This window comes from Drosophila obscura, unplaced genomic scaffold, assembly GCF_018151105.1.
Source record: "Drosophila obscura isolate BZ-5 IFL unplaced genomic scaffold, ASM1815110v1 contig_1, whole genome shotgun sequence".
In the NCBI taxonomy this organism is placed as follows: Eukaryota; Metazoa; Arthropoda; class Insecta; order Diptera; family Drosophilidae; genus Drosophila; species Drosophila obscura.
This window is the reverse complement of record NW_024542679.1, coordinates 6114398-6138864: the sequence shown is the minus strand read 5'-3', so window position 1 is coordinate 6138864 and position 24467 is coordinate 6114398. Positions and strand designations below refer to the sequence as shown.

At 47.6% G+C, this 24467-nt stretch overlaps 4 protein-coding genes across 9 annotated transcripts; 2 read left to right on the top strand and 2 right to left on the bottom strand.

Annotated features, from left to right (window-relative positions):
• LOC111067515 lies at positions 1-626 on the bottom strand. Its single transcript, XM_022356611.2, has one exon. It carries the CDS (start codon positions 592-594, stop codon positions 1-3), a length of 594 nt encoding a protein of 197 aa, XP_022212303.2. The 5' UTR covers positions 595-626.
• A 143-nt stretch (positions 627-769) lies between these two features.
• LOC111067484 (fibroin heavy chain) lies at positions 770-4884 on the bottom strand. Its single transcript, XM_022356561.2, has 4 exons — positions 4574-4884; positions 3585-3722; positions 2420-2601; positions 770-2355 (listed from the first exon to the last, which is right to left on the bottom strand). The coding sequence occupies exons 1-4, from the start codon at positions 4699-4701 to the stop codon at positions 935-937; spliced, it is 1869 nt and encodes a 622-aa protein (XP_022212253.2). The 5' UTR covers positions 4702-4884; the 3' UTR covers positions 770-934.
• Positions 4885-6856: 1972 nt separating this feature from the next.
• Positions 6857-8200, top strand: LOC111067509 (general odorant-binding protein 70). Its single transcript, XM_022356604.2, has 3 exons — positions 6857-7055; positions 7128-7411; positions 7913-8200. Exons 1-3 carry the CDS (start codon positions 6857-6859, stop codon positions 8198-8200), a joined length of 771 nt encoding a protein of 256 aa, XP_022212296.2.
• Positions 8201-9435: 1235 nt separating this feature from the next.
• Positions 9436-23815, top strand: LOC111067455 (2-oxoglutarate dehydrogenase, mitochondrial). Of its 6 annotated transcripts, XM_041591661.1 has the most exons (13): positions 11061-11165; positions 13262-13379; positions 13441-13578; positions 13647-13829; positions 15852-15954; positions 16290-16295; positions 16961-17039; positions 17108-17519; positions 17579-18447; positions 18517-19411; positions 19479-19633; positions 20895-21182; positions 22382-23815. In XM_041591661.1, the coding sequence occupies exons 2-13, from the start codon at positions 13284-13286 to the stop codon at positions 22479-22481; spliced, it is 3324 nt and encodes a 1107-aa protein (XP_041447595.1). In that variant the 5' UTR covers positions 11061-11165; positions 13262-13283; the 3' UTR covers positions 22482-23815. The 6 variants fall into 6 exon arrangements, with proteins under 6 accessions (XP_041447576.1, XP_041447595.1, XP_041447600.1 ...); XM_041591642.1 differs by lacking the exons at positions 11061-11165; positions 15852-15954; positions 16290-16295 and adding exons at positions 9436-9524; positions 14639-14768; XM_041591666.1 differs by lacking the exon at positions 16290-16295.
• Positions 23816-24467: the final 652 nt, after the last annotated feature.

Genomic DNA, 24467 nt, shown 5'->3' with positions numbered 1-24467 from the left:
TTATGCGTAAGTGCTATATTTATGCAACGGTTGAAAGTTTGCGGACGGATTCAAGGCATTCGCTGGTATCCCAATTTCCGATTGTGGTTCGGCGGTGGCCTTGGCCAAATTGCCACCCATGACAACGAAGCCAATGCCGGCGCCAGCCTTGTAGCTCAACTCGTGGTAGCCGGCCTCGTCGTAGTAGGAGTACTTCCCCAGCACATTGCCGGCCTCATCGGTGCGCTGGGCATGGGACATCTGGTGGGTGCTGAAGTCGAAGCTGGCAGCAGGCTGCGGGAAGCTCCTCGAATCGGGACTGGCAGCGGCAAATGTTTGATAGCCTCTGCTGAGGGATGATGTTGGGTGGCTGCCAGTGGGTGAGCCTTGTCTGGCGCTGAGCGACTGCTGCACAAACTGCAGCGGACCAAAGACCTCTGGGGCATTGGCTGGACCCGCCGCCTGTCCATAGCTGGGGGCCAGCGCACTCCTGCCCGTCCTGTCGCCATCCGTGCTGTACGCGTAGCCATGGCCATTGAACTGCATGTAGACCTGAGCTCCATGTACGCCGGCTAATACCAATAGTCCCAACAGCTGCAGCAAGTGGCACTTCATCTTGCAGCGAACTTCGAGGCAAAACTAAGCACAGAGCAGCCAGAGACTGGGGCTATATGTGGGCCCAGGGCAACCGCAGACTTTCGGCTCAACCTGCTTATGCCACGGAACATCCACGGGTATCGTATAACCCACCCCCCTCCCTCCCAGCTGCAGTTACAGATTACAGATTGCCGACTACAGACTGCAGATATATTATGTATTCCGCTTTAAATACTGTTACAGCTTCTGCCATTTTTGTCGCTTACTTAACGCTGATCGATCACTTATGGCTAACGCTACGCACTACAATGTATCCAGGGAGCAGGAGCAGGAGCAGGAGCAGGAGTAGGAGGTGCAGCTAGTGCTCCCTGGAGGCGGCCAGATCGGCGATCTCGTCCTGCCGCAGCGCCTCCGAGGGCGACAGCCCGACCCGTCCGCCCAGCGGCACAATGTCAATGTTCTGCACATGGGCCCGCACACTCTGGCCCGGCGGCAGACCCACATACCACTTGCCCACGTTCTTGATCACCGTGGAGTCGCGGTGCCGCTGCACCCACTCCCGCTCGCGATCGATCTCCAGTATGCGATGATTGGCCGTGACCAGGGGGGGCAGCGAGCTGCCCACATCGTCGTCGTTGAGGTTGTAGTTGTCGCCCGGGCCGCTGATGGCGCTGCCAGTGCCGCCGCCGCCGCCGCCTCCGGATCCGCCAGTGGGTGGTGGTAGATAGCCCAGGCTGGAGTCGCCTTCGCCGGACGCTGATCCTCCCCTGCGTGTGCTTCCCCCTCCCCCTGCCCCGCCCCTTTCTGAGCTCCCTCCCCTGTTGCTGAATCTGTTCTGATTTCTCGTTCCGCTGGCGTTGATTCGCGTGGAGCCACCGCCTCTCTGTCGTGTGGCAGCACCTCCTCCCCCCGCTGAGCTGCCACCGCCTGTTCGTGTGCCACCCCTGCCTCCTATGGCTCCGCCTCTCTCTCTCTCCGCTGCATCGTATGTGGTGCTGCCTCTCTGGGAGCTGCCGCCGCCTGCTGCATACCCCCGGCGATCTTCCTTGCCCCGGAAGGAGCTGGAACCACCGGAACTGCTGCTCAGGCCGATATCCTCCTCATCCAGATTGCCACCGCCATTATCAACGGGTCCCAGATCGTTCTCCGCTGCCCCATTTCCATTTCCATCTACACCCTCCCCATCATCTCTGCTCCCACCACTGGGTTGCAGATAATCTGTGGCACCTGTGCGGCTGCCAGTTTGTCCCCTGCCACCGCCCACGCCTGCCCCACTCGGTCCAGAGCCACTCCCACGCGCTGCACTGCCACTAGCCACACCCAGGGCCCCACCCGCCCCGCGGCCAAAGTCATTGGCCAGCCGGAAGTCCGTGTCCGCCAGCCGAAAGTCGGCCACCGAGGGATTGATGTGCGTGCCGGGACCAATGCGGTTGTGCACCACGCGATAGCCAATGCCCGCGCCCGCGATGTACTCCACCGTCCGCTGCACGCCCTTGTCGTCGAGGAAGGAGTAGGTGCCCCGCACCAGGCCATCGGGGGCACGACTCTCCGCGCGACGGTGATCCGGTCCGGCGGCAATCAGCTTGTAGCTGCCCGCGGGACCACGCTGCACGGACATCTTGCCGCGCGTCCTGGGCGGCGCCTTGTACAGGGGACTGGAGTAGGCCACGCTGGAGGGGTTGTCGGGCACGGCATTGGAGATCTCGAAGCCCGTGCCGGCGCCAGCGGCATAGCGCACACTGTGACGCTCCCCCACATCATCCAGGTACGAATAGAGACCTAAACGAAGACAGAGAGTGGGGTGTAAGGAGGTTTCCTTTTGCTCGAATGTGTGAGCACTCACCCCTGATCCTGTTGCCGGAATCATTCTCCTCGCTCCTCGACTGGTCGGGCGTGCGGAAGCTGAAGCTATACGAGGGATCATCAAAGGGATCGGCGAGGGGATCGTCTGGGCTACCACGCGGTCGCACCGGATACTGTGCCAAGTCCATTTTGCGATGAATCTTCGGTCCATTCACGCGAAAACTGTGTGAGAATTGGGAAGATTAATTGGCCAGCCGAGACTACAAAAAGGGTGATCCTCCCATCCTCCCTCCCACCCTGCCACTGGTGGGAGATTGGGTAAGCCCGGAGAGCGGATGCCAATTGAAATCCGCTGCTCCCATAAGCACTGAAATTTCAATCAGATCTAATCTGGACATGGCGTGGCACGTCATCACTTTGATTACCACATCTGGGAGGGAGGGGGCCTGAGTCTGTCCAGGGAATCGCTCCATTCAGAATCATCATTGCTATCGCTGAGCATCTGTGATGCTGTTACCCTGCATAATTGGGGAGTATTGGCTGAGGTGTATAACAGGCTAAACGTTCTTCCAATTGTCTTTTTGGTGCGTGGACTTCTAAGCTAACAGAATCACGGATATATTTGCTATACTCTCTCCCATTGCTGTTTGAATAATTCCACTGAAATTAAAACAGACTTTTCCCCACATCATTAACAAACCTGAGTAGCAGTTGGTCGAAACCCTCGACTCGGTTAGTTCCTATTGGCTTTTGGTTTTGTTGTTTTTTGTGCTGGCTGAAACATTCAGCCAGTCAATTTGTTAACAGCTTTTTGTTTCCCCCGTTTACCGGAGATTGCAAAAAACAATCACATCTCACAGCAACAGCAACAGAAACAGCAACAAAAACCCCAAACACAGCGGCAGCCTAATGTAAAAACGTTTAGGCAACAAAAAAAAAAAACAAAACCAAAGAAAAAACAGTAGTCCAATGTGTTAGAACCGTTTCAGCTACGTCTTCGACTCCCGCCGCTCGCTCTGACTGGAAGGGAGTTTGGTTTTGGTTTCGGTTTCGCTTCAGTGGTCGCCCGCCTGCCGCCAGACCGCAGGGGCTCGGGTGGTGCTCTGGCCAGACCAGACCAGACCAGACACACAGATAACTCACTTTGTGCTGCCACTGGCTCGCTGTACCTCTGCGATCTGTGGCACATGTCTTCGTTTACTCACCCACGTGGTCCGGCCGTATAGACGGTCTCCTCGATCTGCCCGCTCGCTGGACTACGCGAACCGTAACGACCTCGCACCGTGTTGTCTGGAGTGCCCGAGGCGCTGTGATAGTAGCCCCCAATGTCATCATTTGCATGTCTGCGCTCCGATCCAATCCAAGATCCGATCCGATCGATGGTGTATCCACAGTAGCAGCAGCAGTATCCAAAAGTGGCAAGTAATTGCGTTGCGTTGCGTTGCCCCCATGCGTGGCAGGAGTGGCGGCGTGGCAGATGTGCGAAATGGCAGGGTAGGGGAACGACGGAAATGTGTTATTGTGGCGATTGCAAAACGTTTGAGGCGTTCAAAAAGGTGTTAACAAATATCTTAAAATTTTCTCGGGTAAAGGGGTAAAAGTTAAGACAACATTCAACGATTAGATTGGATTAAATTAGATGATTTGTTAGATTTATGATCCATGACCAAGCGTAGAAGTTAAATGAGATGCAGCTTTCTTTGGGCTTATTATATAGAGCATAAATTATTGCAAATTTGTGTCAACAAGTAACAGGGGAAGGACATCCTAGGGTTAGCTTAATTGTGGAATAAATTTTAGATAAATTATGCAAGCAAAACTAAAGATTCTACTGTTGAAAATGCAGGCGTTTGCTTTAGCAAATATTTCCAACATTACAGGCACAGATTTTTAGATGGAAAACTTTAATAGTTGCAAGCGGAAAGTGAGCTCAGACTATCATTCAATACGGATCAGTGGCATTCATTTTTGTGGAATTAATATGGAATATTTTGTAAGCAGGTATATTTCAGACACACATCAATTAAAAACTGCAATAGTTTAAATATAATATTGAGTCCCTTTTGGGTTTGGTTACGATTTAGATTCATTTTTAAACCACTTTTGTCTTGAATTTGTGAGCAGCAAACAACTTTGTCCTTTGCTCAGTTTAATATAAAATTCATGCTATCATTTGTCACAATATCCTGTATACCGAAACTGAAATGATCCATCCTCGTTGATGGTGTTGTACTCGATTTCGGCACTCGCCGGAACTGCAATGTGTGCCAGGAGAGCGCACAGAAACCAGAGCAGATGCAGTTGGAGTTGGAGTTGCAGCATCTTCACTGCCGTCAATCAAGATTCGATTGTGGGAGATTCAAGCGAGCATCCTGTGTCGCAGGCAACAGGAAGAGTCACAAGCACGAATCAGCAGGCTGCGAGTATTCCCCCGATACGAATCCGATGCCGAGAGGAGACTGTGGAGACGATGATACAATGAGCAGAGGCGGCAAGAACGACGCGACGACGACGACTGATGCGCCCCAGCGTTAGACCTTCGTATTTAAATACGATTCTCAGGCGAGGCAGCCAACCGGTGGCAGCAGCGGCAGCAGCAGCGGCAGCAGCAGCAGCAGCAGCGTCACAGCGCGGTTCGTGTTGCCTCCGCTGCTGCCACTTGTCTCACCTGACCACCCACCCACCAAAACGAAACCCCGAAACATCAGCAAACACCAAAACACCAGAGTGGAAGCCACGAAGATGAAACAGCAGCATTTGTGTGCAAATTGCGTTGCAAGAAATGTGGCTTGCCCCCCCCACCACACACACACACACACACACACACACAGTGGCAGAATGGCAATGGCAGTGTGGCAGGGGCAGGTGAGAGAATTTGTTCTAATGACGGACACGCAAGTGTTGTTGTGGCAGCTGTACGAACGAGCGGCCTGTTGTTTATTTTGCTTGTGGCAGGCAGGCAGGCAGGCAGGCAGGAAGGCAGGCTCCTTGTTCAGTAAATTGCAACAAGAACGGGAGAATGTGGGCTGCAATGGGAATAGAATGGGCAATGGGCGATGGAGAATGGGAAAATGGGAGAATGGGAGAATGGCAAATGGAAAATGGAAAATCGTGCGCGCAACTGCCTGTCAATTAGCTCACGTTGTACCCTGAGACAGAGAGCTCTCTTCCTGCCCGTTGACATCGACATGTCCACACCACCCCACCCCACCCAGAGATGGATCTATGGCCCAAGTCATTCTGGCAGCTGCCATTGCATTGAACTTCAGTCGGAGTCAAGAGGATCACAGATAGAGAGAGAGAGAGCGGCGAAATATTCAATTTTCAGCAGCACAGCACCGTTACGTGGCCGGGACTCGGACGACGGACGACGGACGATTACGAATTCGATCCGCTCCGAGTCTAGGTCAGTGTCTTAGCTGCAATTTTCAGCGGGCAGCAGTCAGCAGGCAGCAGTCAGCAGGCAGCAGTCAGCGGTCAGCGGCATTGCATCATGCAATTAAAGGCAATTACCCACCAGGCCAAAGACTACATACAGCCCCACCACAGCAGTGAGCGATGAGCTATGTACACCCGCCACGAAAGCGACACAATTTCCGCCTAGGATGTGGATGTGGATGTGGATGTGCCGTGCCAAAGCCTCCAAAAGTTCTGCGATGCTTTTTAATGGACCATAATTAGTATGTAGCCGCTTCCAAGTACAGGTATTGGCCATTGTTCTGGATGCATGCTGCTCTCCCTCGCCCTCTCCTCCGCCGAGCCCTCCGCCTCCATCTCCGATTAAAACGAAAGACTCAAGGCACAAACTTCGGACCGCTTCGCTGATTATGATGACAAAGACTCGGCCGAGACTACTGCCATAATCTTTATGATCTTTATGTTACGGTTTCCAGGCATATGCAAATTTTTTGACCAAATGCGGAAGACTTTTCGCGGTTGGGTTTCGAGTTCTGGGCCCCATTTATTGGTTAATTGTTCAGTCAATTGGAGCGAGAACGCGCGCTTGATATTTGAATTGAATAGTCACTCGTAGGCGAGTAATGAAATGGATACCCCATGCCGGTCGAAGGGGAGCCGCAATCAGCGAGATGCTGCCAATGACCATGTGTTCATGTGTGTTCGTACATCATAGGCATGTGGTCGTGGTGGGGGTCGCTTTAAGGACAAGTTTCCAACGCTTTGGAGGCAACTGCACGCATGGGAAATGTGCAACCAGTTGTGGCATGCCAGCCTGCCTGCCTGCCAGTCGGACAACTTGCCATTGAACCACATATCCATAGAGCAAAACTGGAATCTCATATACGTTTCACTCACCCAGACATAACATAGAGGTGACCAGCCAACAGCCAGCAGCCAGCAGCCATCCTGTGAAAAGTGAAAATGCTTTCGTTTTCATTTGGGCTCTGGTGGTGGCGCCATTCATTGGACAGCTGCCCAGAGGCTCAGGTCTATTCAGCTCCTCCATTAATCTTGTGCGATGAATATTGCACAACTTTTATATATCTCGTGTGTGGTTATCACATCGATCGGTGTGATCGATGTGATCGATGCCGTGGACTATATAATACGCTTCGAGACGAAGAAGTCGCGCTGCCTGAATCCCCCCAGGACCGCCCGCAAGGTGGAGTCCGTCATCAGAGACTGCCAGGACGAGGTCAAGACCAAGCTAGTGAATGGTGCGTTCAGCAATCAAGGAATCCACCCACAACTCACTCACTCACCCACTCACTCTAATGGTTCCTCCACAGAGGCCTATGAAATACTGAAGGAGCAGGTGTCGCACGATCGGCCACCCATCGATGCCAACGATGATGCCATCGACTTTATCGGGTCCTCACACATAGAACTGGAGCATCCACCAGACCATGAGCCCGCCCTAAATGCCAGCCACTACGAATATATATTATTCGATGAGCCCGAACCACAGCGCCGCATGTCGCGGCTCATGAAGAACATTCGACGTCTGGATGTGGCCCGTTCGGGCATTTATCATCCCACTCTGGTGCCGCTGGAGGATAAGCGCATAGCGGGGGTAAGTGATCCATCCCCAAGGGCAGCCGGTGGGGAGCCATCTTCAGGTGTTAATGAAATGCAAAGCCAACGCTCAATTAAGTTCAATGGCAGCCCAAAGAAAAACAATATGGCCAGAGAATAATCACAGCTCCCCATCCCCACCCCCACCCCCCCCCACACACACACACTGTTTGCCACTCCCCCATTTGCCCAATCAGCTCGCCCATGTTAAAGTCAGGGTTAATAGACAATTGAAAGAAAAGCGCTAGGCCACTGTGCAGTTGCCACTGCACATTTTCATTGCATTTTCAGTTCCATTCATAATCACACGCCTCCCTGGGTCCAAGGGGGGTTGGTGTCTCAGGGGGGGTCTGAGGGGGGTCTCAGATCTCGGGTTTTTCACACTGCAAAAAGCGCACTTAATACACATTAGCTGGATTTTATGCATCAGCAAATTGAATGGCTGCCATTCGCTTTTTTGATCGTTCCCCCCGCACTCCCATCATTTCGCCCCCTTTAGTGTCTGCTGCACTGCGTCTATGCCAAGAACCATGCCATCGATCATATGGGCTGGCCCACACTGGACGGACTGGTGCAATTCTACTCGGAGGGCGTCCATGAGCACGGATTCTTTATGGCCACACTGCGGTCGGTGAATCTCTGCCTGCGGGCCATGACCACCAAGTACCGTGTCAATCGCAAGACGCTGCCGCAGAAAGGTGAAAGCTGCGATTTGGCTTTCGACGTCTTCGACTGCATATCGGACCAAATTACAGGCTATTGCCTGGATCAGTATAGCCGGTATTAGCCTGTATGTATTGGCTTTTGTGTGTGCTGTGTGTGTGTGTGTTTCTCTATATGTACCTGTATCTGTATCTGTCTGTGTTTGTCAATAAAATGTTTAGTGCAAGTCCAATTGAAAGTTACGACCAATACCATGGTTGAAAAGGATGGTAAGAAAACCTAATTAGGACTGGTATACCCTAAACATAGAGTATGTAACGCTTCCAAAAGGAATAATACGGAATACGGATTGAGAAATCTGGTTCAAAGGAGTTCTATGATAGAAGCTCCACAAACACTCGTTAAATTGGGGTATAATCTCGATATTTACAGAGATTAAAATGTGGGGAACCTATAAGTTTAAATAAAACAACAACAGGTGGAAATTTGCTACACCTCCATGTACATGTAATGTACACGCCAGTTTGGCTCCATCTGGTGACCGTTTATGGTCACCAACTAGCTAGTAATATTAAACGGAATATCAAAATCGAGGAATAATCATGTCACTACATATCATGGTATGGCAGCCCGCAGCAACTACGAATTGCACGAGTCTGGCAGCGCCACAAAAACGTATCAAAATATCGATACTATCGATAGTGGCTCACAATTAAACACAGAAATGAGTCCGGAGAGCGTTTTGAGTGCTCTCTTTCGACTGGGTCGTGGCAAGGTATGGCCCCAGTATTAAGACGGCCAAACTTTTTTAAGGGCCTCGTAAGGACCTCACCCTAGCCCCGACGGAATAAATATACCATGTTTGCGCGAAAGCACAAAATCCCGCACGGTGAGTTATGTGGTGAGGTGGGTTTTTTCCTTGAAAGCTCTGGATTCTGTGACGTCATACTTCACAGCTCATACCCTTATCCTTGCGGCGCAATCAAAAGTTCCACTTCAAGAAACGATAACGATAAATGATAACAACCAATGTTTTGGTCGGCGAATATTAAATTATATCAAAATCGAGGAATATCAACGTTGAAAAAAACAATCGATGCTATCGTAATATTATCGGCCTCAAATATTTATTGGAAACCATTGAAACCTTTTAGGAACTTGTCCATTGTAATAATTAGATCCCACCTGTCGATTTGTTTGCAAATTTGTCTTCGTATTTTATAGCAGCCAATCCAAACATATCAAAAGCGCAACGACTGTAGCTCGATACTATCATGATAGCCTCAAAACCATCGATAGTAGAGGCTAGCAGCAAAATATCAATACTATCGATAGTGCCCTCTTTGGTTTGACACCTCTAGTAAATATGTTTTAAATTTTAAATTTAACTTAATTAAATTACTTAAGTGCAAGGCTAACAACAAGTGCAGCGTGCAAAATTCTATAGTGTATGTGTCTGTTGCAGTTGTTTAAATAATAGTGTATGTGAAGGGGCTTTCACTTTTTGCCCCGTTCCCCCGCTTTTCGTGTGAGATTCCTGGAATTTAAGACCATTTAGTGTCAACCGCATGGTCAGCACTCCTCGGGAGTCGGTGAAGATCCCCGGATTCGTTAATATAAATGAATTCCATGAAACAAAGCCTTTTTCTTGGGCCTGGCAAAGGACTGTTCTTATATAACATAACTCGAGTGCAGGTGGGCGGTGAACCCTCAGTATGCGCTTGCGCCTGCTAATCGCATGAAAAGTGAAATTTCCCTATGATTTTCCCGCTGTCTGCAGTTGCTGCTGCTGCCGCCGACAAACGGCTACGTCACATGTGAATTTGTAAAAATTATTTCGTGTCTGCTGCATCGATGACGCAATAACTTTGCGTTCCGTTCCCCTTCCAATTGCCGCGTGTGCTTTTTGCGTTCGCGCTTGTGAATCATCAATCAACTCGAGAAGAAAGCGCGCGGCACAGTTAGTTTTGCTTTTGTTGTGGAAGCGGAGAGGGAGGGGAAGCATAACAAGTTGTTGCTCTTTTGTTGTTGCCAGTTACATGTGTGCATAAAAATGGACTCTATGACTCTCAAACCTGTGATAAGGAGGGTTTGATAGTCCCAGATCAGGGCATTATTGCAGTTCTCTCTCCCTCTCTCGTGTCTTGAGCTTTACTCTCGCCCTCTCTTGCTCAGTGTGCGCGTCCTTGCCCTCTTCTTATTTCTCTTTCTGCGCTCCTTGGCCTGCCTCTTCTTCTACCATGGCCAGCTGTGTGTCGGAGGGGGCTCGTCTAGCTTGGCGCCTCAATGAAATGCAGTTGCAGGGTGGTTTCTGTCCCCGCTAAGTGGAGACTCGCCTTATCGATTGAGTGTCTGCAATTCCGCACCTTTGAGGCCCATTTAAATTGATAAAACAAATGCCAAGCGCGTGTATGAACTTGAAAATGTAATTGATTAGCCGGGGGAGGGGCGTAATCGATACGCTCTTTATTATTAACCAGGAGAATGTACATATTTCTCTCCCCCCTTCAATTCCCTTTCAATGTGTGGTCGGCTCTTTTGAAAAGGCGGCCGGCTGTCGGGCGGGCGGACTTTGGTTTGTTGTAAACAAAATTCTAGCTATAAATAGGGGAAGAGAGCTGAAGAGCAAATTCCCCCTATTGGCCCTATGTACCAGAAGAAAGACGCAGATAAAGAGCGAGAACGAGAACCGACAAGATAAGTAAAGGAAGTTGTATGTGCGATACCTGGATTGTTATCAGCACTGAGTGGCCATACCCCCTTTTCCTTGAGCTACAGAGCTGTACAGTGTACACCCACCCACTCCCACACACACACACAGATGCGCTTTTGCAGTGTCATGTGCCCATTTTCTGTATTTCCATTGTGTTTTTTTTTTATCACACGACGCTCTCTGTTTTCCTTTCCTTCCGTTCGCTTTGAACGAAAGAAAACGCAAAATGAGAGGAGGTAGCCAGCCAGCCAGCCGACCAATTCGATTTCTAAAATGTATCTCCCTCTCGGTGGGCCGACTGTTGGCAGTCGACGCGCAGCACTCAACACGAACAAACGTATCTGTCAGATACGACGTGACGAGTAATATATATTCGGTTGGTTTTTGGAGCAATCCGCATACAGTATATAACGCGTATATATAATCGCATAGCGGTGTATTCCCCACTGCAGTGTATATAATTAGTCGGACGGTGTTTTTCGGGCAATCGAAAGTAATATTTGAGCGAGTCGATACGCCTGTCGAGTCACGCTCCAAAAGGGGGCGGTGGGGCAAAAGTGCAACCTCATGGCTCTCGCTGGCAATGGAGAGTGTTATTTCACACCAATTAGCATCCGATCGGGAGGAATCATCCATCGTCAGGGCACCGCATTCCGCATAATATTCATCTATATTTCTGCTCTCACGCGGGTTGCTTTGCTGCTTTTTTTGCACTTATGTAATAATGTTTTCGTAACCAAAGCGGCAGCGTTAGCGTCAGCTGCGACGGCAGCAGCAGCGAGCGGCGACGTCAACGTTCATTTCTGAGCAGAATTTAATTGCAAGAAAAAACAGTTTGTGTAAAATGCCAGCACAAAACAAGCAAATAGATAAATAACGGCACTTAGCGGCGAAAATTGAATTATCTTAAACTGTATTTGTGCACAAACACAGATGTCTATATGCACATACATATCTACATATGTACATACATATATTCGTGTTTGTTAAATCAGTTTGGTAATCGAATCGAATCGAAGTGCCTGCACTTTCAAAATATTTCACATTGACCAGACCGCCACTTCAAACCGGTTTACCCTGTCGCTTCCAATCGTTTTGTAATCTCTCCTCCAGGCGCGGCAAATTTGTCTGGCGAGGCAGGGAGACGAGACCCTCCCCTCCTACTATGTTGATAAGAGCATGTGACCCGGGCCACGCCTTCGGAAACCGAATTCTGCTTTTTGATTCCCGATTTTTTTGATTTTCCCCATTTGTGTGGATTTATTTTTGCATAGAGCAGCTGATTAGGCCCCTCAAATATTCAATTACGACATCCGCACGCGCTGCCTTATCAAAAATTCATTAATAATATGACAATATTTTTGGGGTCTGTGGCAACTTCCACCGGTCGCTGATAGTACCGTCTGCGTGGCCTGATCTTGATCCAGAACGTATCTACTATATGTTTGGTATTACGTTTCTCGTCTACTTGGGCCCATATGTTTAGTCATGATTCGCCAGTATGTATTTATGATGTCTCGCGAGTCGCGACCGACCTCGGTACATTCACATTTGACGTTATCTTTCCTCTACCCTTTGCCTTTGCCCGTTGCCTCCACCTTTGCCTTGGCTGTTCCGTAAACTCGTTTCCCAAAAAGCAGGTGAACGCTCACGATGAGCAAAGAAACGGTCGCTCGTTTTATTTAACAGGCAAATATTAAGAAAGACTGATTAAGCTGCAAGCGAAATAAAACTGCGCAAAAAGCGGCAACATTCTCTCTCCTCTCTCTCTCCTCTGAGAAGTATATAAAAGCCATTTCACCATTCCCCATTTCGCATTCCCGTTGCCCAAACAGAAAAGGGGCAAAGTGTCTTTGTTGCTTGGTATTTCTTGGCTGGTTATCAAAAAGACGAAGGCCGCCCCCCCAGAAAAAAAAACAGCCCACGCCAGAGTTTGACGTCATTATCGGAGAAGCAGCAAAGTCAGCCGCTAGCCAGTCAGCCAGCCAGCCAGCGATCGTTGTGAGCGTCACGTGTGTGCTGCCCAAGTTTCCAATACTATTCCATTGCTATAGGGAGCTTTGAGGTCTACGAGTAGTCTAGCCCCAAGAGCCAGACTCACATATGTAAATTGCCCCCGTGCTCCCGTGTGCTCCGCCACAACTTGTTTTGTGCGTAAATTTCATAAGAAACCGACAAGCCGATAAATTGCTGGGCTAGCAACAAGTATTCATTGGGGTTTTTTTTTTTGTATCGTTTGATCGAGTGTGACACACTTAGAACATGACCATGACGTACAAAAACTACTCTTCGGGGCAACCTTATCTTATCAGACTTACAGCAGCCAGACAGAGGCTGATTGCTGACGGGGGTGCTGTTTGCTGCTACGTGCCTTGTTTGTCAACAATTGAACGCAACAAACAAGGCATTCGATTATGTATCTGTATATGTATATTAACGATTTCATTCTGCTGCCCTGCCCTCCATTTGCAGTTCTATTTTGTAAAGCTACAAAATGCATAGAGCACACACAGCCTTCAGTCTGGCATTGTCGCCAATGGCGCACAGGAACTTTGCCACATGGCTGCTCAAGAGCGGCACCAGCCAAAAGGTAAGCTCCAGAGGATAACCCAGAATCCAAATTCAAAATACTAATATTCGATTGCTTGCAGCTGGCCAAGGCGACAGCAGCCGCCGCTGTGCGTACCTACAACTCGGCTGCTGCCGAGCCCTTTGCCAATGGCAGCACGGCCACCTATGTGGAGGAGATGTACAACTCATGGCTGCGTGACCCAGCCTCTGTGCATACAGTAAGTGTTTTGTTGTTGTTAGAACGCCTCGGGCAGCACCTTCTTATGGATATTTGTTTACTTGACAGTCCTGGGATGCCTACTTCCGCAGCAACACGTACACCAGCCCACCCAATCTGGCGCCCGTGCAGGCCAACACCTTGCCTTTGACGGCCTTCAATCTGGGTGGCGGTGGCGTAGCCGGAGCTGCGCCCGACTCCAAGACCATCGATGACCATCTGGCCGTGCAGGCCATCATCCGGAGTTATCAGGTACGTCGGATCGTGCTGGCCCTCGTCGATCCATCCTCGCAGTTGAGATTGCAGCAGCCACAGCGCAGGCAACGCTAGAGGCACAGTGAAACGTATTCGCTGGCGTCGCTTTTTGTTTCGTTTTAGGTTCAGTTGAATGTTTATGTTTATGGATTATTAGAGAGCTGCCTCCACTCCACCACAACCCCCCACCCACCCACTGTTATGTGTGTTCATTTTTGTTCATATATACCCCTCAGACTCCACTCCAGTATCCAATATCCAGATCATTCCGAATATTCAGTACACAAAGTAGTAGCATTTGGCATCCACCAAACCAAACCAAACCAACCCAAACCAAACCATCCATGCGATATTGATTATTGATTTAGTTGGTAGCTTTGTAAGATATGTTCTGTGTGGGGATTCGCACCATTCCATCACAGTATTCCATCTTCCATTGGGGTACCTACAACATTCACGAGTAGTTTTGGTCTTTCTGTTCCCATCATTTCCATTGATTTATTTATTGTATCTGCGGGCTGTCATTTCCCATGTCAGTAGTTTTTTATATGCATTGAACACAACTAAGATTAGTTTTAGTAAAGGATCTCTGGGCGGGAATTACGATCTTTAGCTAAGAGTAAATGCCAGTGATAAAGTTATGATCCTTTTAGTTTGATTCCTGTTGATTTGTAGCTGATTTTGTATAGTATATCGCGACACACGAAAACCTACTGCTCTCCCACCCACTGCTCCTCCGTTATACACCATCATATAATCAATCAATCAATCAATCTATATCTATGATATGTACGCACCATATATAGTCACGTGGTCATTTGGCATCTGAAGTGGATCCGCTTGGAATCTTAACGCGCGAAAAAACCGTTTGCAAGGATGGTCTAGCACGTCGTGCTAACGAAGATGTGCTACGGCAGCACTCTGGGTTTTTGTTTGGTAAATTCTCTTTTACAAAACTCTCCCCCACCCCTGTCTCTCTCTCTCTCTGTCATCTAACCACCCCCCCAATGTTGCACCATCCAAAAACCTCATCCACACTTAAACCACAGAAACACCCACACCCACCCTTCAAAAAACATAAACTACATATTTTAAAAGTGCTTTTCAATTAATATTTAACTGAAGAGAATGTTAAGTGAAATTCGGAGTTGATGAAACCAGGGCATTCCAATCAGGGAATAGATAACTATACCATACTATATTAAATGTAGATCCATTCCGCCCTATATTACGTTATAAGTTAGCAGCAACAAATGTTGCGTTTAGTTCTGGTTTAAGTCTAGTATGAGTATCATACTGTATGTAAGTGTAAGTAATATCCTTTGGTGTATGGCTTTCACTCACAGTTCAAAAGTTACTCTTTCTTTTTCGCTCTCTCACCCTTTTCACGTCTCTCACTCTCTCTCTCCCTCTCTATATATATATCTCTGTTTTTTTGTGTGCACCCTGTTGTTCGCTGCGTTCCGTTCCTGTTGATTAACAATCCTCCATCCTCCGATCCACACCCAAACCCACACCCAAACAGCCTCATTGTGCCGTCCAAACTACTGACTGGAAGATCTCTTGTGGCAGCTTTTAGTGTCTCGCTTTAATTTGTGTTTGTTTGTTTTTTGTTTAGTTTATTACCCACTCTCTGCCAGTCTACAACTTATAATTGATTTACTTATCTCTTCTTTTTTCCATTTATTTTTATATATTTATAACCTAAACGCTTCCTAACCGCTAAATGTAACAAAAATCGAAACAAACTGCAATCAAAACTCGAAAACCAAAAACAACAACAACAAACCAAACCAAACCAAAACGTTAAAACCAAAAATTCCAAATTCTCTCTCTCTTTTTGTATAATTATATGTGTGTGTATTGTGTGTGAAAATCTAAAACCAAATCGAAAACAAACAACGAACAAACATTGTTAATACTACCAAAAAAAAAAAAAAACGACCACCCACACACACACAAACCACACACACACACACCACTCCAAAAAACCCAACCAACAATACTCACACACGTTAGATACGAGGACATAATATTGCTCACCTCGATCCACTCGAAATTAATTCACCAGAATTGCCTGGCAACTCCTCGACGAAATCCATTTACGCTAATTTCAGTTTCGGTAAGTAAACGTGTCCTTCCTCCCCCTTTCCTATCGAGCTTGTGGCCAGAAACCCAAACCCAAACCCAACCCAAATCCCCGAAACCCCATTTTTAGTTACATTTTTAACTCTCGTGTTTTGTGTTGTAAATACCTGTGTCCTGTACGTTTAGTCCTTAAGTCCCATATGAAAGCACTCCTGAAAATATGCAAATGAAAATGCCGAGTACTACTGTTGTACGTTGTGGTAGTGACGTTTTTCTATCTTTCTCACGCATACACGATATACTCTACTCCTCCTTGACATCAAAATCGACCTCACCAACAAAACAAAATGTACCAAAAATGATATATAGAACCAAGTAAATATGCGCCCATATATTACATCTATTCTATATATTTACATATATATATATATTGCCAGAACAATTTGTGTTACATTTGTATTGTTATTTTTATTAAACGTAATTTGTTGTTAATTTGAGTGTCGTGACAGACATCTATCCATTACTTAAAGTACTCCTCTATACTATAACTTTTAAGAATGTCACGTACTATATGTAGATTGCATGCTAATTTTGTTGATTGAAAGTTGATTGAAGTGAAGTGAACTGAAGCGAAACGAAGGGGTAGAAAGGAATCGATTGATAATAGTCTGATTGTCGGAGGGTTTTGGGGATTATTAACCAATTAAATTGAAGTGTTCTCTAATGCATGACATCTCTCCCAGCTACAATCGAATAAATGAGAACCAGTTGAGAGAACCGTGATGAGCATGCTGAGCATCTATCTGTCTGTACCCCCCTATATACACCACCCCACCTACCGCCTACAATATACTAAATACTCTATCTAGAAGCAACAAATCATTACACTCCGAATTTCAAACCAAAACATTTGCCGCCTACAAACTACTAACCCACCCCCCTAAAACACACACCAAGACACACTTCACACTCCTGCCAACCACAAAGAGCACTTCACTAATATATGATACCCAATCCACCTCGAAAAAAAAAAAAAACAGGCGAACAGGACATGGAGCGGCAGTTCAAGCTACCCAGCACCACCTTCATTGGTGGCGATGAGGCCTCGCTGCCACTCAAGTGAGTAACAGATCTGCCCCCTAAAGGAAGGAATCCCTCACTGAAACTGCAACTCGTTTCTGCTTTAGGGAAATCCTGAACCGCCTGGAGAATGTCTACTGCAACAAGATCGGTGTGGAGTTCATGTTCATCAACTCGTTGGAGCAGTGCAACTGGATCCGCAAGCACTTTGAGACGCCCGGCGTGCTCAACTTCTCGCCCGAGGAGAAGCGTCTGATCCTGGCCCGTTTGACACGCGCCACTGGCTTCGAGGCCTTCCTGGCCAAGAAGTACTCGTCGGAGAAGCGTTTCGGCCTGGAGGGTTGCGAGATCATGATCCCGGCCCTCAAGGAGATCATCGATGTGTCCACAGAGCTCGGCGTGGAGTCCGTCATCATGGGCATGCCCCATCGCGGACGCCTCAACACCTTGGCCAACGTATGCCGCAAGCCCCTGAACCAGATCTTCACCCAGTTTGCTGGCCTGGAGGCTGCCGATGATGTGAGTAAATGGAGCGCATCTGCTGCAGAATAGAATCTAAAGAGTTCTTTCCTCGTTAGGGCTCGGGCGATGTCAAGTACCATTTGGGCACCTACATTGAGCGTCTGAATCGTGTGACGAACAAGAACATCCGCCTGGCCGTGGTGGCCAATCCCTCCCATCTGGAGGCTGTCGATCCCGTGGTGCAGGGCAAGACCCGCGCCGAGCAGTTCTACCGCGGCGATCAGGAGGGCAAGAAGGTCATGTCCATTCTGATTCACGGCGACGCCGCCTTCTGCGGCCAGGGTGTCGTCTACGAGACGATGCACTTGTCGGATCTGCCCGACTACACCACCCACGGCACCATTCACGTGGTGGCCAACAACCAGATTGGCTTCACCACCGATCCCCGCTTCTCGCGCTCCTCCCCCTACTGCACGGACGTGGCACGCGTGGTCAATGCCCCCATTTTCCACGTGAACGCCGACGATCCCGAGGCGGTGATGCATGTGTGCAAGGTCGCCGCCGAGTGGCGTGCCACCTTCCACAAGGACTGTGTCATCGATCTGGTCGGCTACCGTCGCAACGGACACAACGAGATCGACGAGCCGATGTTCACGCAGCCCCTCATGTACCAGAAGATCAGGAAGCACAAAAACTGCCTGGATCTGTACGCTGACAAGCTGATCGCCGAGGGCACCGTCACCGGTGAGGAGGTCAAATCGGTGGCCGCCAAGTACGAGAACATTTGCGAGGAGGCCTTTGCCCTGGCCAAGACCGAGACCCATGTCAAGTACAAGGATTGGTTGGACTCGCCCTGGTCTGGCTTCTTCGAGGGCAAGGATCCCCTGAAGGTGGCGCCCACTGGCGTCAAGGAGGAGACCCTGATCCACATTGGCAACCGCTTCTCCATGCCACCGCCCAATGCCGCTGAATTCGTGATCCACAAGTGAGTTTTACCGCAGCAACTTCGAAGTTGCGAATTCCAGCCCTAATTGTGTCCTTTATTGTCGTCTAGGGGTCTGATGCGTGTGTTGGCCGCCCGCAAGAACATGGTCGATGAGAAGATTGCCGATTGGGCGCTGGGTGAGGCCATGGCCTTCGGCTCGCTGCTGAAGGAGGGCATCCATGTGCGTCTGTCCGGACAGGATGTGGAGCGCGGCACCTTCTCGCACCGTCACCACGTGCTGCACCACCAGCTGGTGGACAAGGCCACCTACAACTCGCTGCAGCACATGTACCCCGACCAGGCGCCCTACTCCGTCTCGAACAGCTCGCTGTCGGAGTACGCGGTGCTGGGCTTCGAGCACGGCTACTCGATGACCAATCCCAATGCTTTGGTGCTGTGGGAGGCACAGTTCGGAGATTTCAGCAACACGGCCCAGTCGATCATCGATCAGTTCATCTCCAGCGGACAGTCGAAGTGGGTGCGCCAGTCGGGCCTGGTGATGCTGCTGCCGCACGGCATGGAGGGCATGGGACCCGAGCACTCCTCGTGCCGCGTGGAGCGTTTCCTGCAGATGAGCTCCGACGATCCCGACTACTTCCCACCCGAGTCGGATGAGTTCGCTGTCCGTCAGCTGCACGACATCAACTGGATTGTGGCCAACTGCACGACGCCCGCGAACCTCTACCACATCTTGCGTCGCCAGATCGCTCTGCCCTTCCGCAAGCCCCTGATCCTGTGCACGCCCAAGTCGCTGCTGCGCCACCCGGAGGCCAAGAGCCCCTTCAGCGAAATGAGCGAGGGCAGCGAGTTCCAGCGCATCATCCCCGACAACGGGCCGGCTGGCCAGAATCCCGCCAGCGTGAAGAAGGTCGTCTTCTGCTCGGGTCGCGTCTACTACGATCTGACCAAAACACGTGCCGAGAAGCAGCTGGAGAGCGACGTTGCCATTCTGCGTGTGGAGCAGGTGAGTCCTTGTCCCAGATATCCTTATGAGCACTGCTAAATGTCCTTCTCTTTTCCACGCCGCGCAGATCTCGCCCTTCCCCTTCGATCTGGTCAAGGAGCAGGCCAATCTGTATAAGAACGCCGAGCTGGTCTGGGCCCAGGAGGAGCACAAGAACCAGGGTAGCTGGACCTATGTCCAGCCCCGTTTCCTCACCGCACTCAACCACAGTCGCGATGTCAGGTAGGTGCCAGGGCCAAGGCCAGGACTAAACTTTAAGCAAAGAAACACACGACCCGACCACCACCTGAAACCCCCCAACCAGCCCCATCGCTCTCTTGGGTAGACTCTCTCTCTGTCTCTGTTTCTCTCTTAATTTTTTCTCTGTCCTCAGAGTGCACCTCTGGACTCTCTCTCATCGTGCACTCTTGACTCGTTACGTCTTTGATTCTCTTCTCTTACTATCCTTTTGCTATTGTTTCACTATTTTCACTATTTTTGCATTAACCGATCATTTGATTTGACTCTCTTCTCCTCATTTTCACACACCCAAACGCTCATTGGTATCACCTCTCGCACCCATCACTCCTCGCAATGCCTTTAGCTATTTATTATTCACATGGATTTACTTATCTGCCCAAGCAAAGGCTTCTCTCTCTCTCTCTATATATCTCTCATTCTCAGTAGCTAGTCTTAGCCCTAGAAGTAATACCAAAAACATTCCACACACCAGACAACACACTCCACAACACAACACAACACACACATTGAACCCATAGAAAACCGCTTCGAATCGTTCTTTTCCGTTTGTTTCTTTTCGTTTCGGATGAGCATGTCCACCCACTGCAAGCACTTCAAGAAATGAACATTTGTCACCGTCGTGATTGCTTAATTGTATTCAGAACAAAAATTGGTCACCCAGCAGCGATTCCACATCAATTGATTGATTGGCTTCACTTCACCTCATACTATATCGTATTTCGTATATCGTGACAAAGACTATACAAATATCAATAAACGAGTATTGGATTGGTATTTCTGTAGTCTGCGTTGTGTCATCCTATTTTCCATCCTTACTTTGCATGGCTTCTTATTTATGATTTCATCGTTTAATTCTGATTCTTCTGAATCTATTGTTAAGTTCTCCTTCTTTACTAATCGAAATTGTTTGCAAAAGAAGAGCAGACCGAAGAAACCAAAGAAAATTGTTGTTATTTTTTTTTTTTGTATTTTTTAAATCCCTTGTTTATCCAATATTCCTATATCCATATCCGTTGTGTAAATACTTCGTATGTATTGTATAAATCGTTTGATATCAATTGGCAAAACAAAAACAAAAAACAACCTGAAAAACCCAACGAGAAACCCAAGAAAAACCCAACGAAAAATATCCAAAGAAAAACCAAAACGAATCGAAAACCAAACCAAACCAAAAACATATCCTCTCTCTCTTTGTCTCTCTCTCTCTCTCTTCTCTCTCTCTGTGTATGTGTTATTGTTGCAGCCAAAGCGATGATCCAATGTCCTACTCCAATACAACAACCAATACTACCACTACTACTACTGATCATACTAATATTGAATCCGCATCCGAACCCGAATCGAAACCCTGGCTAAGCCGCATGTTCGCCTCGAATAAGAGTGACGGTTCGACGGACGGTGGTCCAGCCACTGGCGACTTCAATGCCGCCAAGCATTTTGACCTCAAAAATGTACGACACGATTTCAATAGGCCCGCGGGCAATGCGGCCGCCCCGGGTGCGCGCATCTCGAAAACCGGACGCAAAATTAGGTGAGAGGGCGCAACCAGCTGCGTGTGTGTGTGTGTGTGTGGCTGTGCCCACCAACTGCCCACCAGCTACCGTTTACAGTTTAAACAAAAATAAATAGCAAGCAAGCAAGCAAGCAAAGTACTCGATGCGCGTGAAACAATTAAACTAAATCTAAAACTATAAACTAAACTATCCACATCTATCAATTAACTATCTAATCAAAACTATCTACTATCTGCAAATATTAACTCTACTCCTGCTCCCCCTACCAACCAGAGCTACCCCTCGAAATACTCAAACCAAAATTAATACTCTCTCTCTCTGTCTCTCTCTCTGTTTGTCTCTCAGTTTTGTTTAACTCCTCATTTGTCTTTTGTTTCTGTTTCCACCCAGAGATTGTTTCCCCCGTTTACCCTTTTTGATTTCTGTTTCCCCCAAAGCGCTGTGCGGCATGAATGTTTTTGTGTTCCCTGGGCCAAGTACTACTTCCCCCCACACACAAGAACCAACAACACACAATAATACTTAACACCCGCTAATACTTCTAATTCGAATTCTAATTTCTGTTTGGAGCACGCGCGTTTTGTCGGAAGTTTTGCATTTGTTTTTTTGATATGTTTCTGTTTGTTGTTTTATTTGGCCCCCCCGCTAAAGAGGGATAACACCCCAATTCTAATCCTTTGCATAGTCTAACCCAGATCGTTCCATCAACTGTAATCCAGTGTATGTGTGTTGTCCAACATGATGTACATATATATACGAATACCCAGACACAGACACACACTTCCCACACACTAGAGATATAGTGAAGCTAGTGTTGATCGATCAGCTTGATCGGATACCCGAAACTAGAATGTTTCCGCAATGGTTAGGTGATCCAACGAATGGGGAGGGGGGTCTATGTTTTACTGCCCCTGGGAGTCCATTTCTATGTTTTGGGTTCCAACTGCACCCTCGAACGTGTTCTACTCGTATCATTTCTAATATACTTTATATCTAATACTTTGCGCCTGCTTTAACCCCTTCATTTCATTGAGCATACATACTAGATAACCATAACTGTGTGCTAAAATCTGCTAACTCTAAGTACTACATAGAACTACTGTTTAGTGCATGTGTTTCTAACCGAATCCAGAGCCGAATGTTTTGTGAAACTCACCCTCGAAATCGACCAGAACAATGTCCATCTCTAATCCGTATAATCCTTCAATATCCACAGCTATACCGGACGCGCTGCAAGCGCCTCGACCGCCACTGGATCCAAGGCCCAGCACATTCGCGAGCTGAATGCGCTGCTCAACGATGCGATTTCAACCTAAGAAGGTGGATAGATGGATGGATGGAGGATGAATACTAATTACGATTATATTTTGTATGGAAACGTATGCAGACTCTTTGATACGATGATTTTTTGCTGACGAATTGTTAAGTGCATTGTGTGAAAGTAATGAAATGTTAAAATTAGTTTAGTAAAATTACAAGCGAAACAAAAAAAAGCAAAGCAAAACGGCAAACAAGCAACAACCGACTCACAGTAGTAGTTCTACGTACATCTTTAATGCAAAACTAAAGAGCCGAGTAAATCTAGTGAATATATAGCACCCAGCCGCATACGCTACGCATCCCCTGATGTGATGGTGGGTGGATGGGTGGGTTATGTCTATAGACCGACCGCAAAGATCACAATATTTTTCAGAATGAATAAAACCCTTGCTAATCCTTATTTCTTACTCCTATGTTTAATATTTATTTTATTGTATTATATATAATTAAACTATCTCAGAAACCGAGCAACATCGATCGAGCGGTGCAAGAAATCATTTCACATTTTTTTTCGTTATTTTGTTTGCCTAAGTTACACACAAATTTTGTTTAAATAAATAAACCATTATTAATACCTTACCAACACATACAATGATAAGCCAACAGAGCTGTGCTTTAAGGGTAACGTAAGGCTGGTATCTATCGCTGGCGCCATCAGGGATACAATACACCGAGTCGAGATTGTCGAACTGGAAAGTTCTTAACCATTTGTAGCATCTAGAATTAAACAAACAAAACCAAGCAACCCTTCTTGAAGCGCATCTGAATGCAGCTGTTATACATTATTTTTGCCTTGATCGTGAATTTGTTTTGAATTTTAATAATAATAAAATATATAATATATACGATATGCATGTAGATCGTGTCCGATCAGGACCTGTTATACAACAACAATCTCTCTTTATATAATATTAACGACAATGCACTTTTTCTCGCACCAATATAAAATATTGAAACGTAGAGTGATAAAAAAGCTAAGGGAATAAACTTTTCCAAGAAAAACCAAAATAAGAAAAACTATTTTACAATACAAAAAGAGCGAGAAGCGGGGAGAGAGTATGTGTGTGTCGAGAACTTTATCTTACCCCAAAAAAAAAAAAAACCCTCTACGATATTTTAATGTTTCTAACAAACGATATTTAGATCACAACTTTGCACCAAGTACGAGTATGTAAGTTAGTAGCTTGTTTAAATCAAATGCAAACAAAAATAGCAACAGATCTGCTAAGGAGAGACTTTCATGGGAATGTACTATAAACGGAGGGAGATTAACAATACAAATATGTATGATTGAAATATACAATTTACTATTAAAAAAGCATGATACATCAACACATGTGTTTCTTACTCTATCGAACAAACTGTTGAGGATCACTGCCAAAGAATCATTCGGCAGCAGAGAGCAGCAAGCAGCCTTCTCTGAGTCCGAAAACCCGTTCTGCGAATTGTCTTCGTCTGTTTTGGAAACTCACTGCCTAGATTTTCAATAGGAAGTTGGCCGACCAGACTCTGTCCAGCCGCTGAGCATTTTCCATTTTCACTGCCAATTCTAGGCGCACTTTCACATGACTCTGCCGCCGGCGGCGAGCTCTTCTGGTCTTCCTGTCTGACAACTCGGACAGCCCCAATTGGGCAGGAAAAGTGCTCACTTTTGGTTAATTTCCACCCAGCTGGTTCCCCGCTGCAAAAAGCCATTTCATTGAACATCTTCGACTCGTCATTCTGCTTCACTTTTTCGCATACTTTCTAATGTGGACAGTTTTGGTTGTGTGTGTGTCGCCCCGCAGGCCATCAAAGCGTGTCTCTCTCGGGGCTTGGGCTCTGGCTGTGGCTCATGTTCCCGGTAATGGAGCATATCAGAAGCAGCCACCGACGTGCCTGGAATTCTTGATTTTTATTTTACGTCTTTTGCGCATGCTCTCGCAAGAAATAACTCCAACAAAACAGAGATCTGGCGTAGCCATAAGCTGTGAAAGATGCGT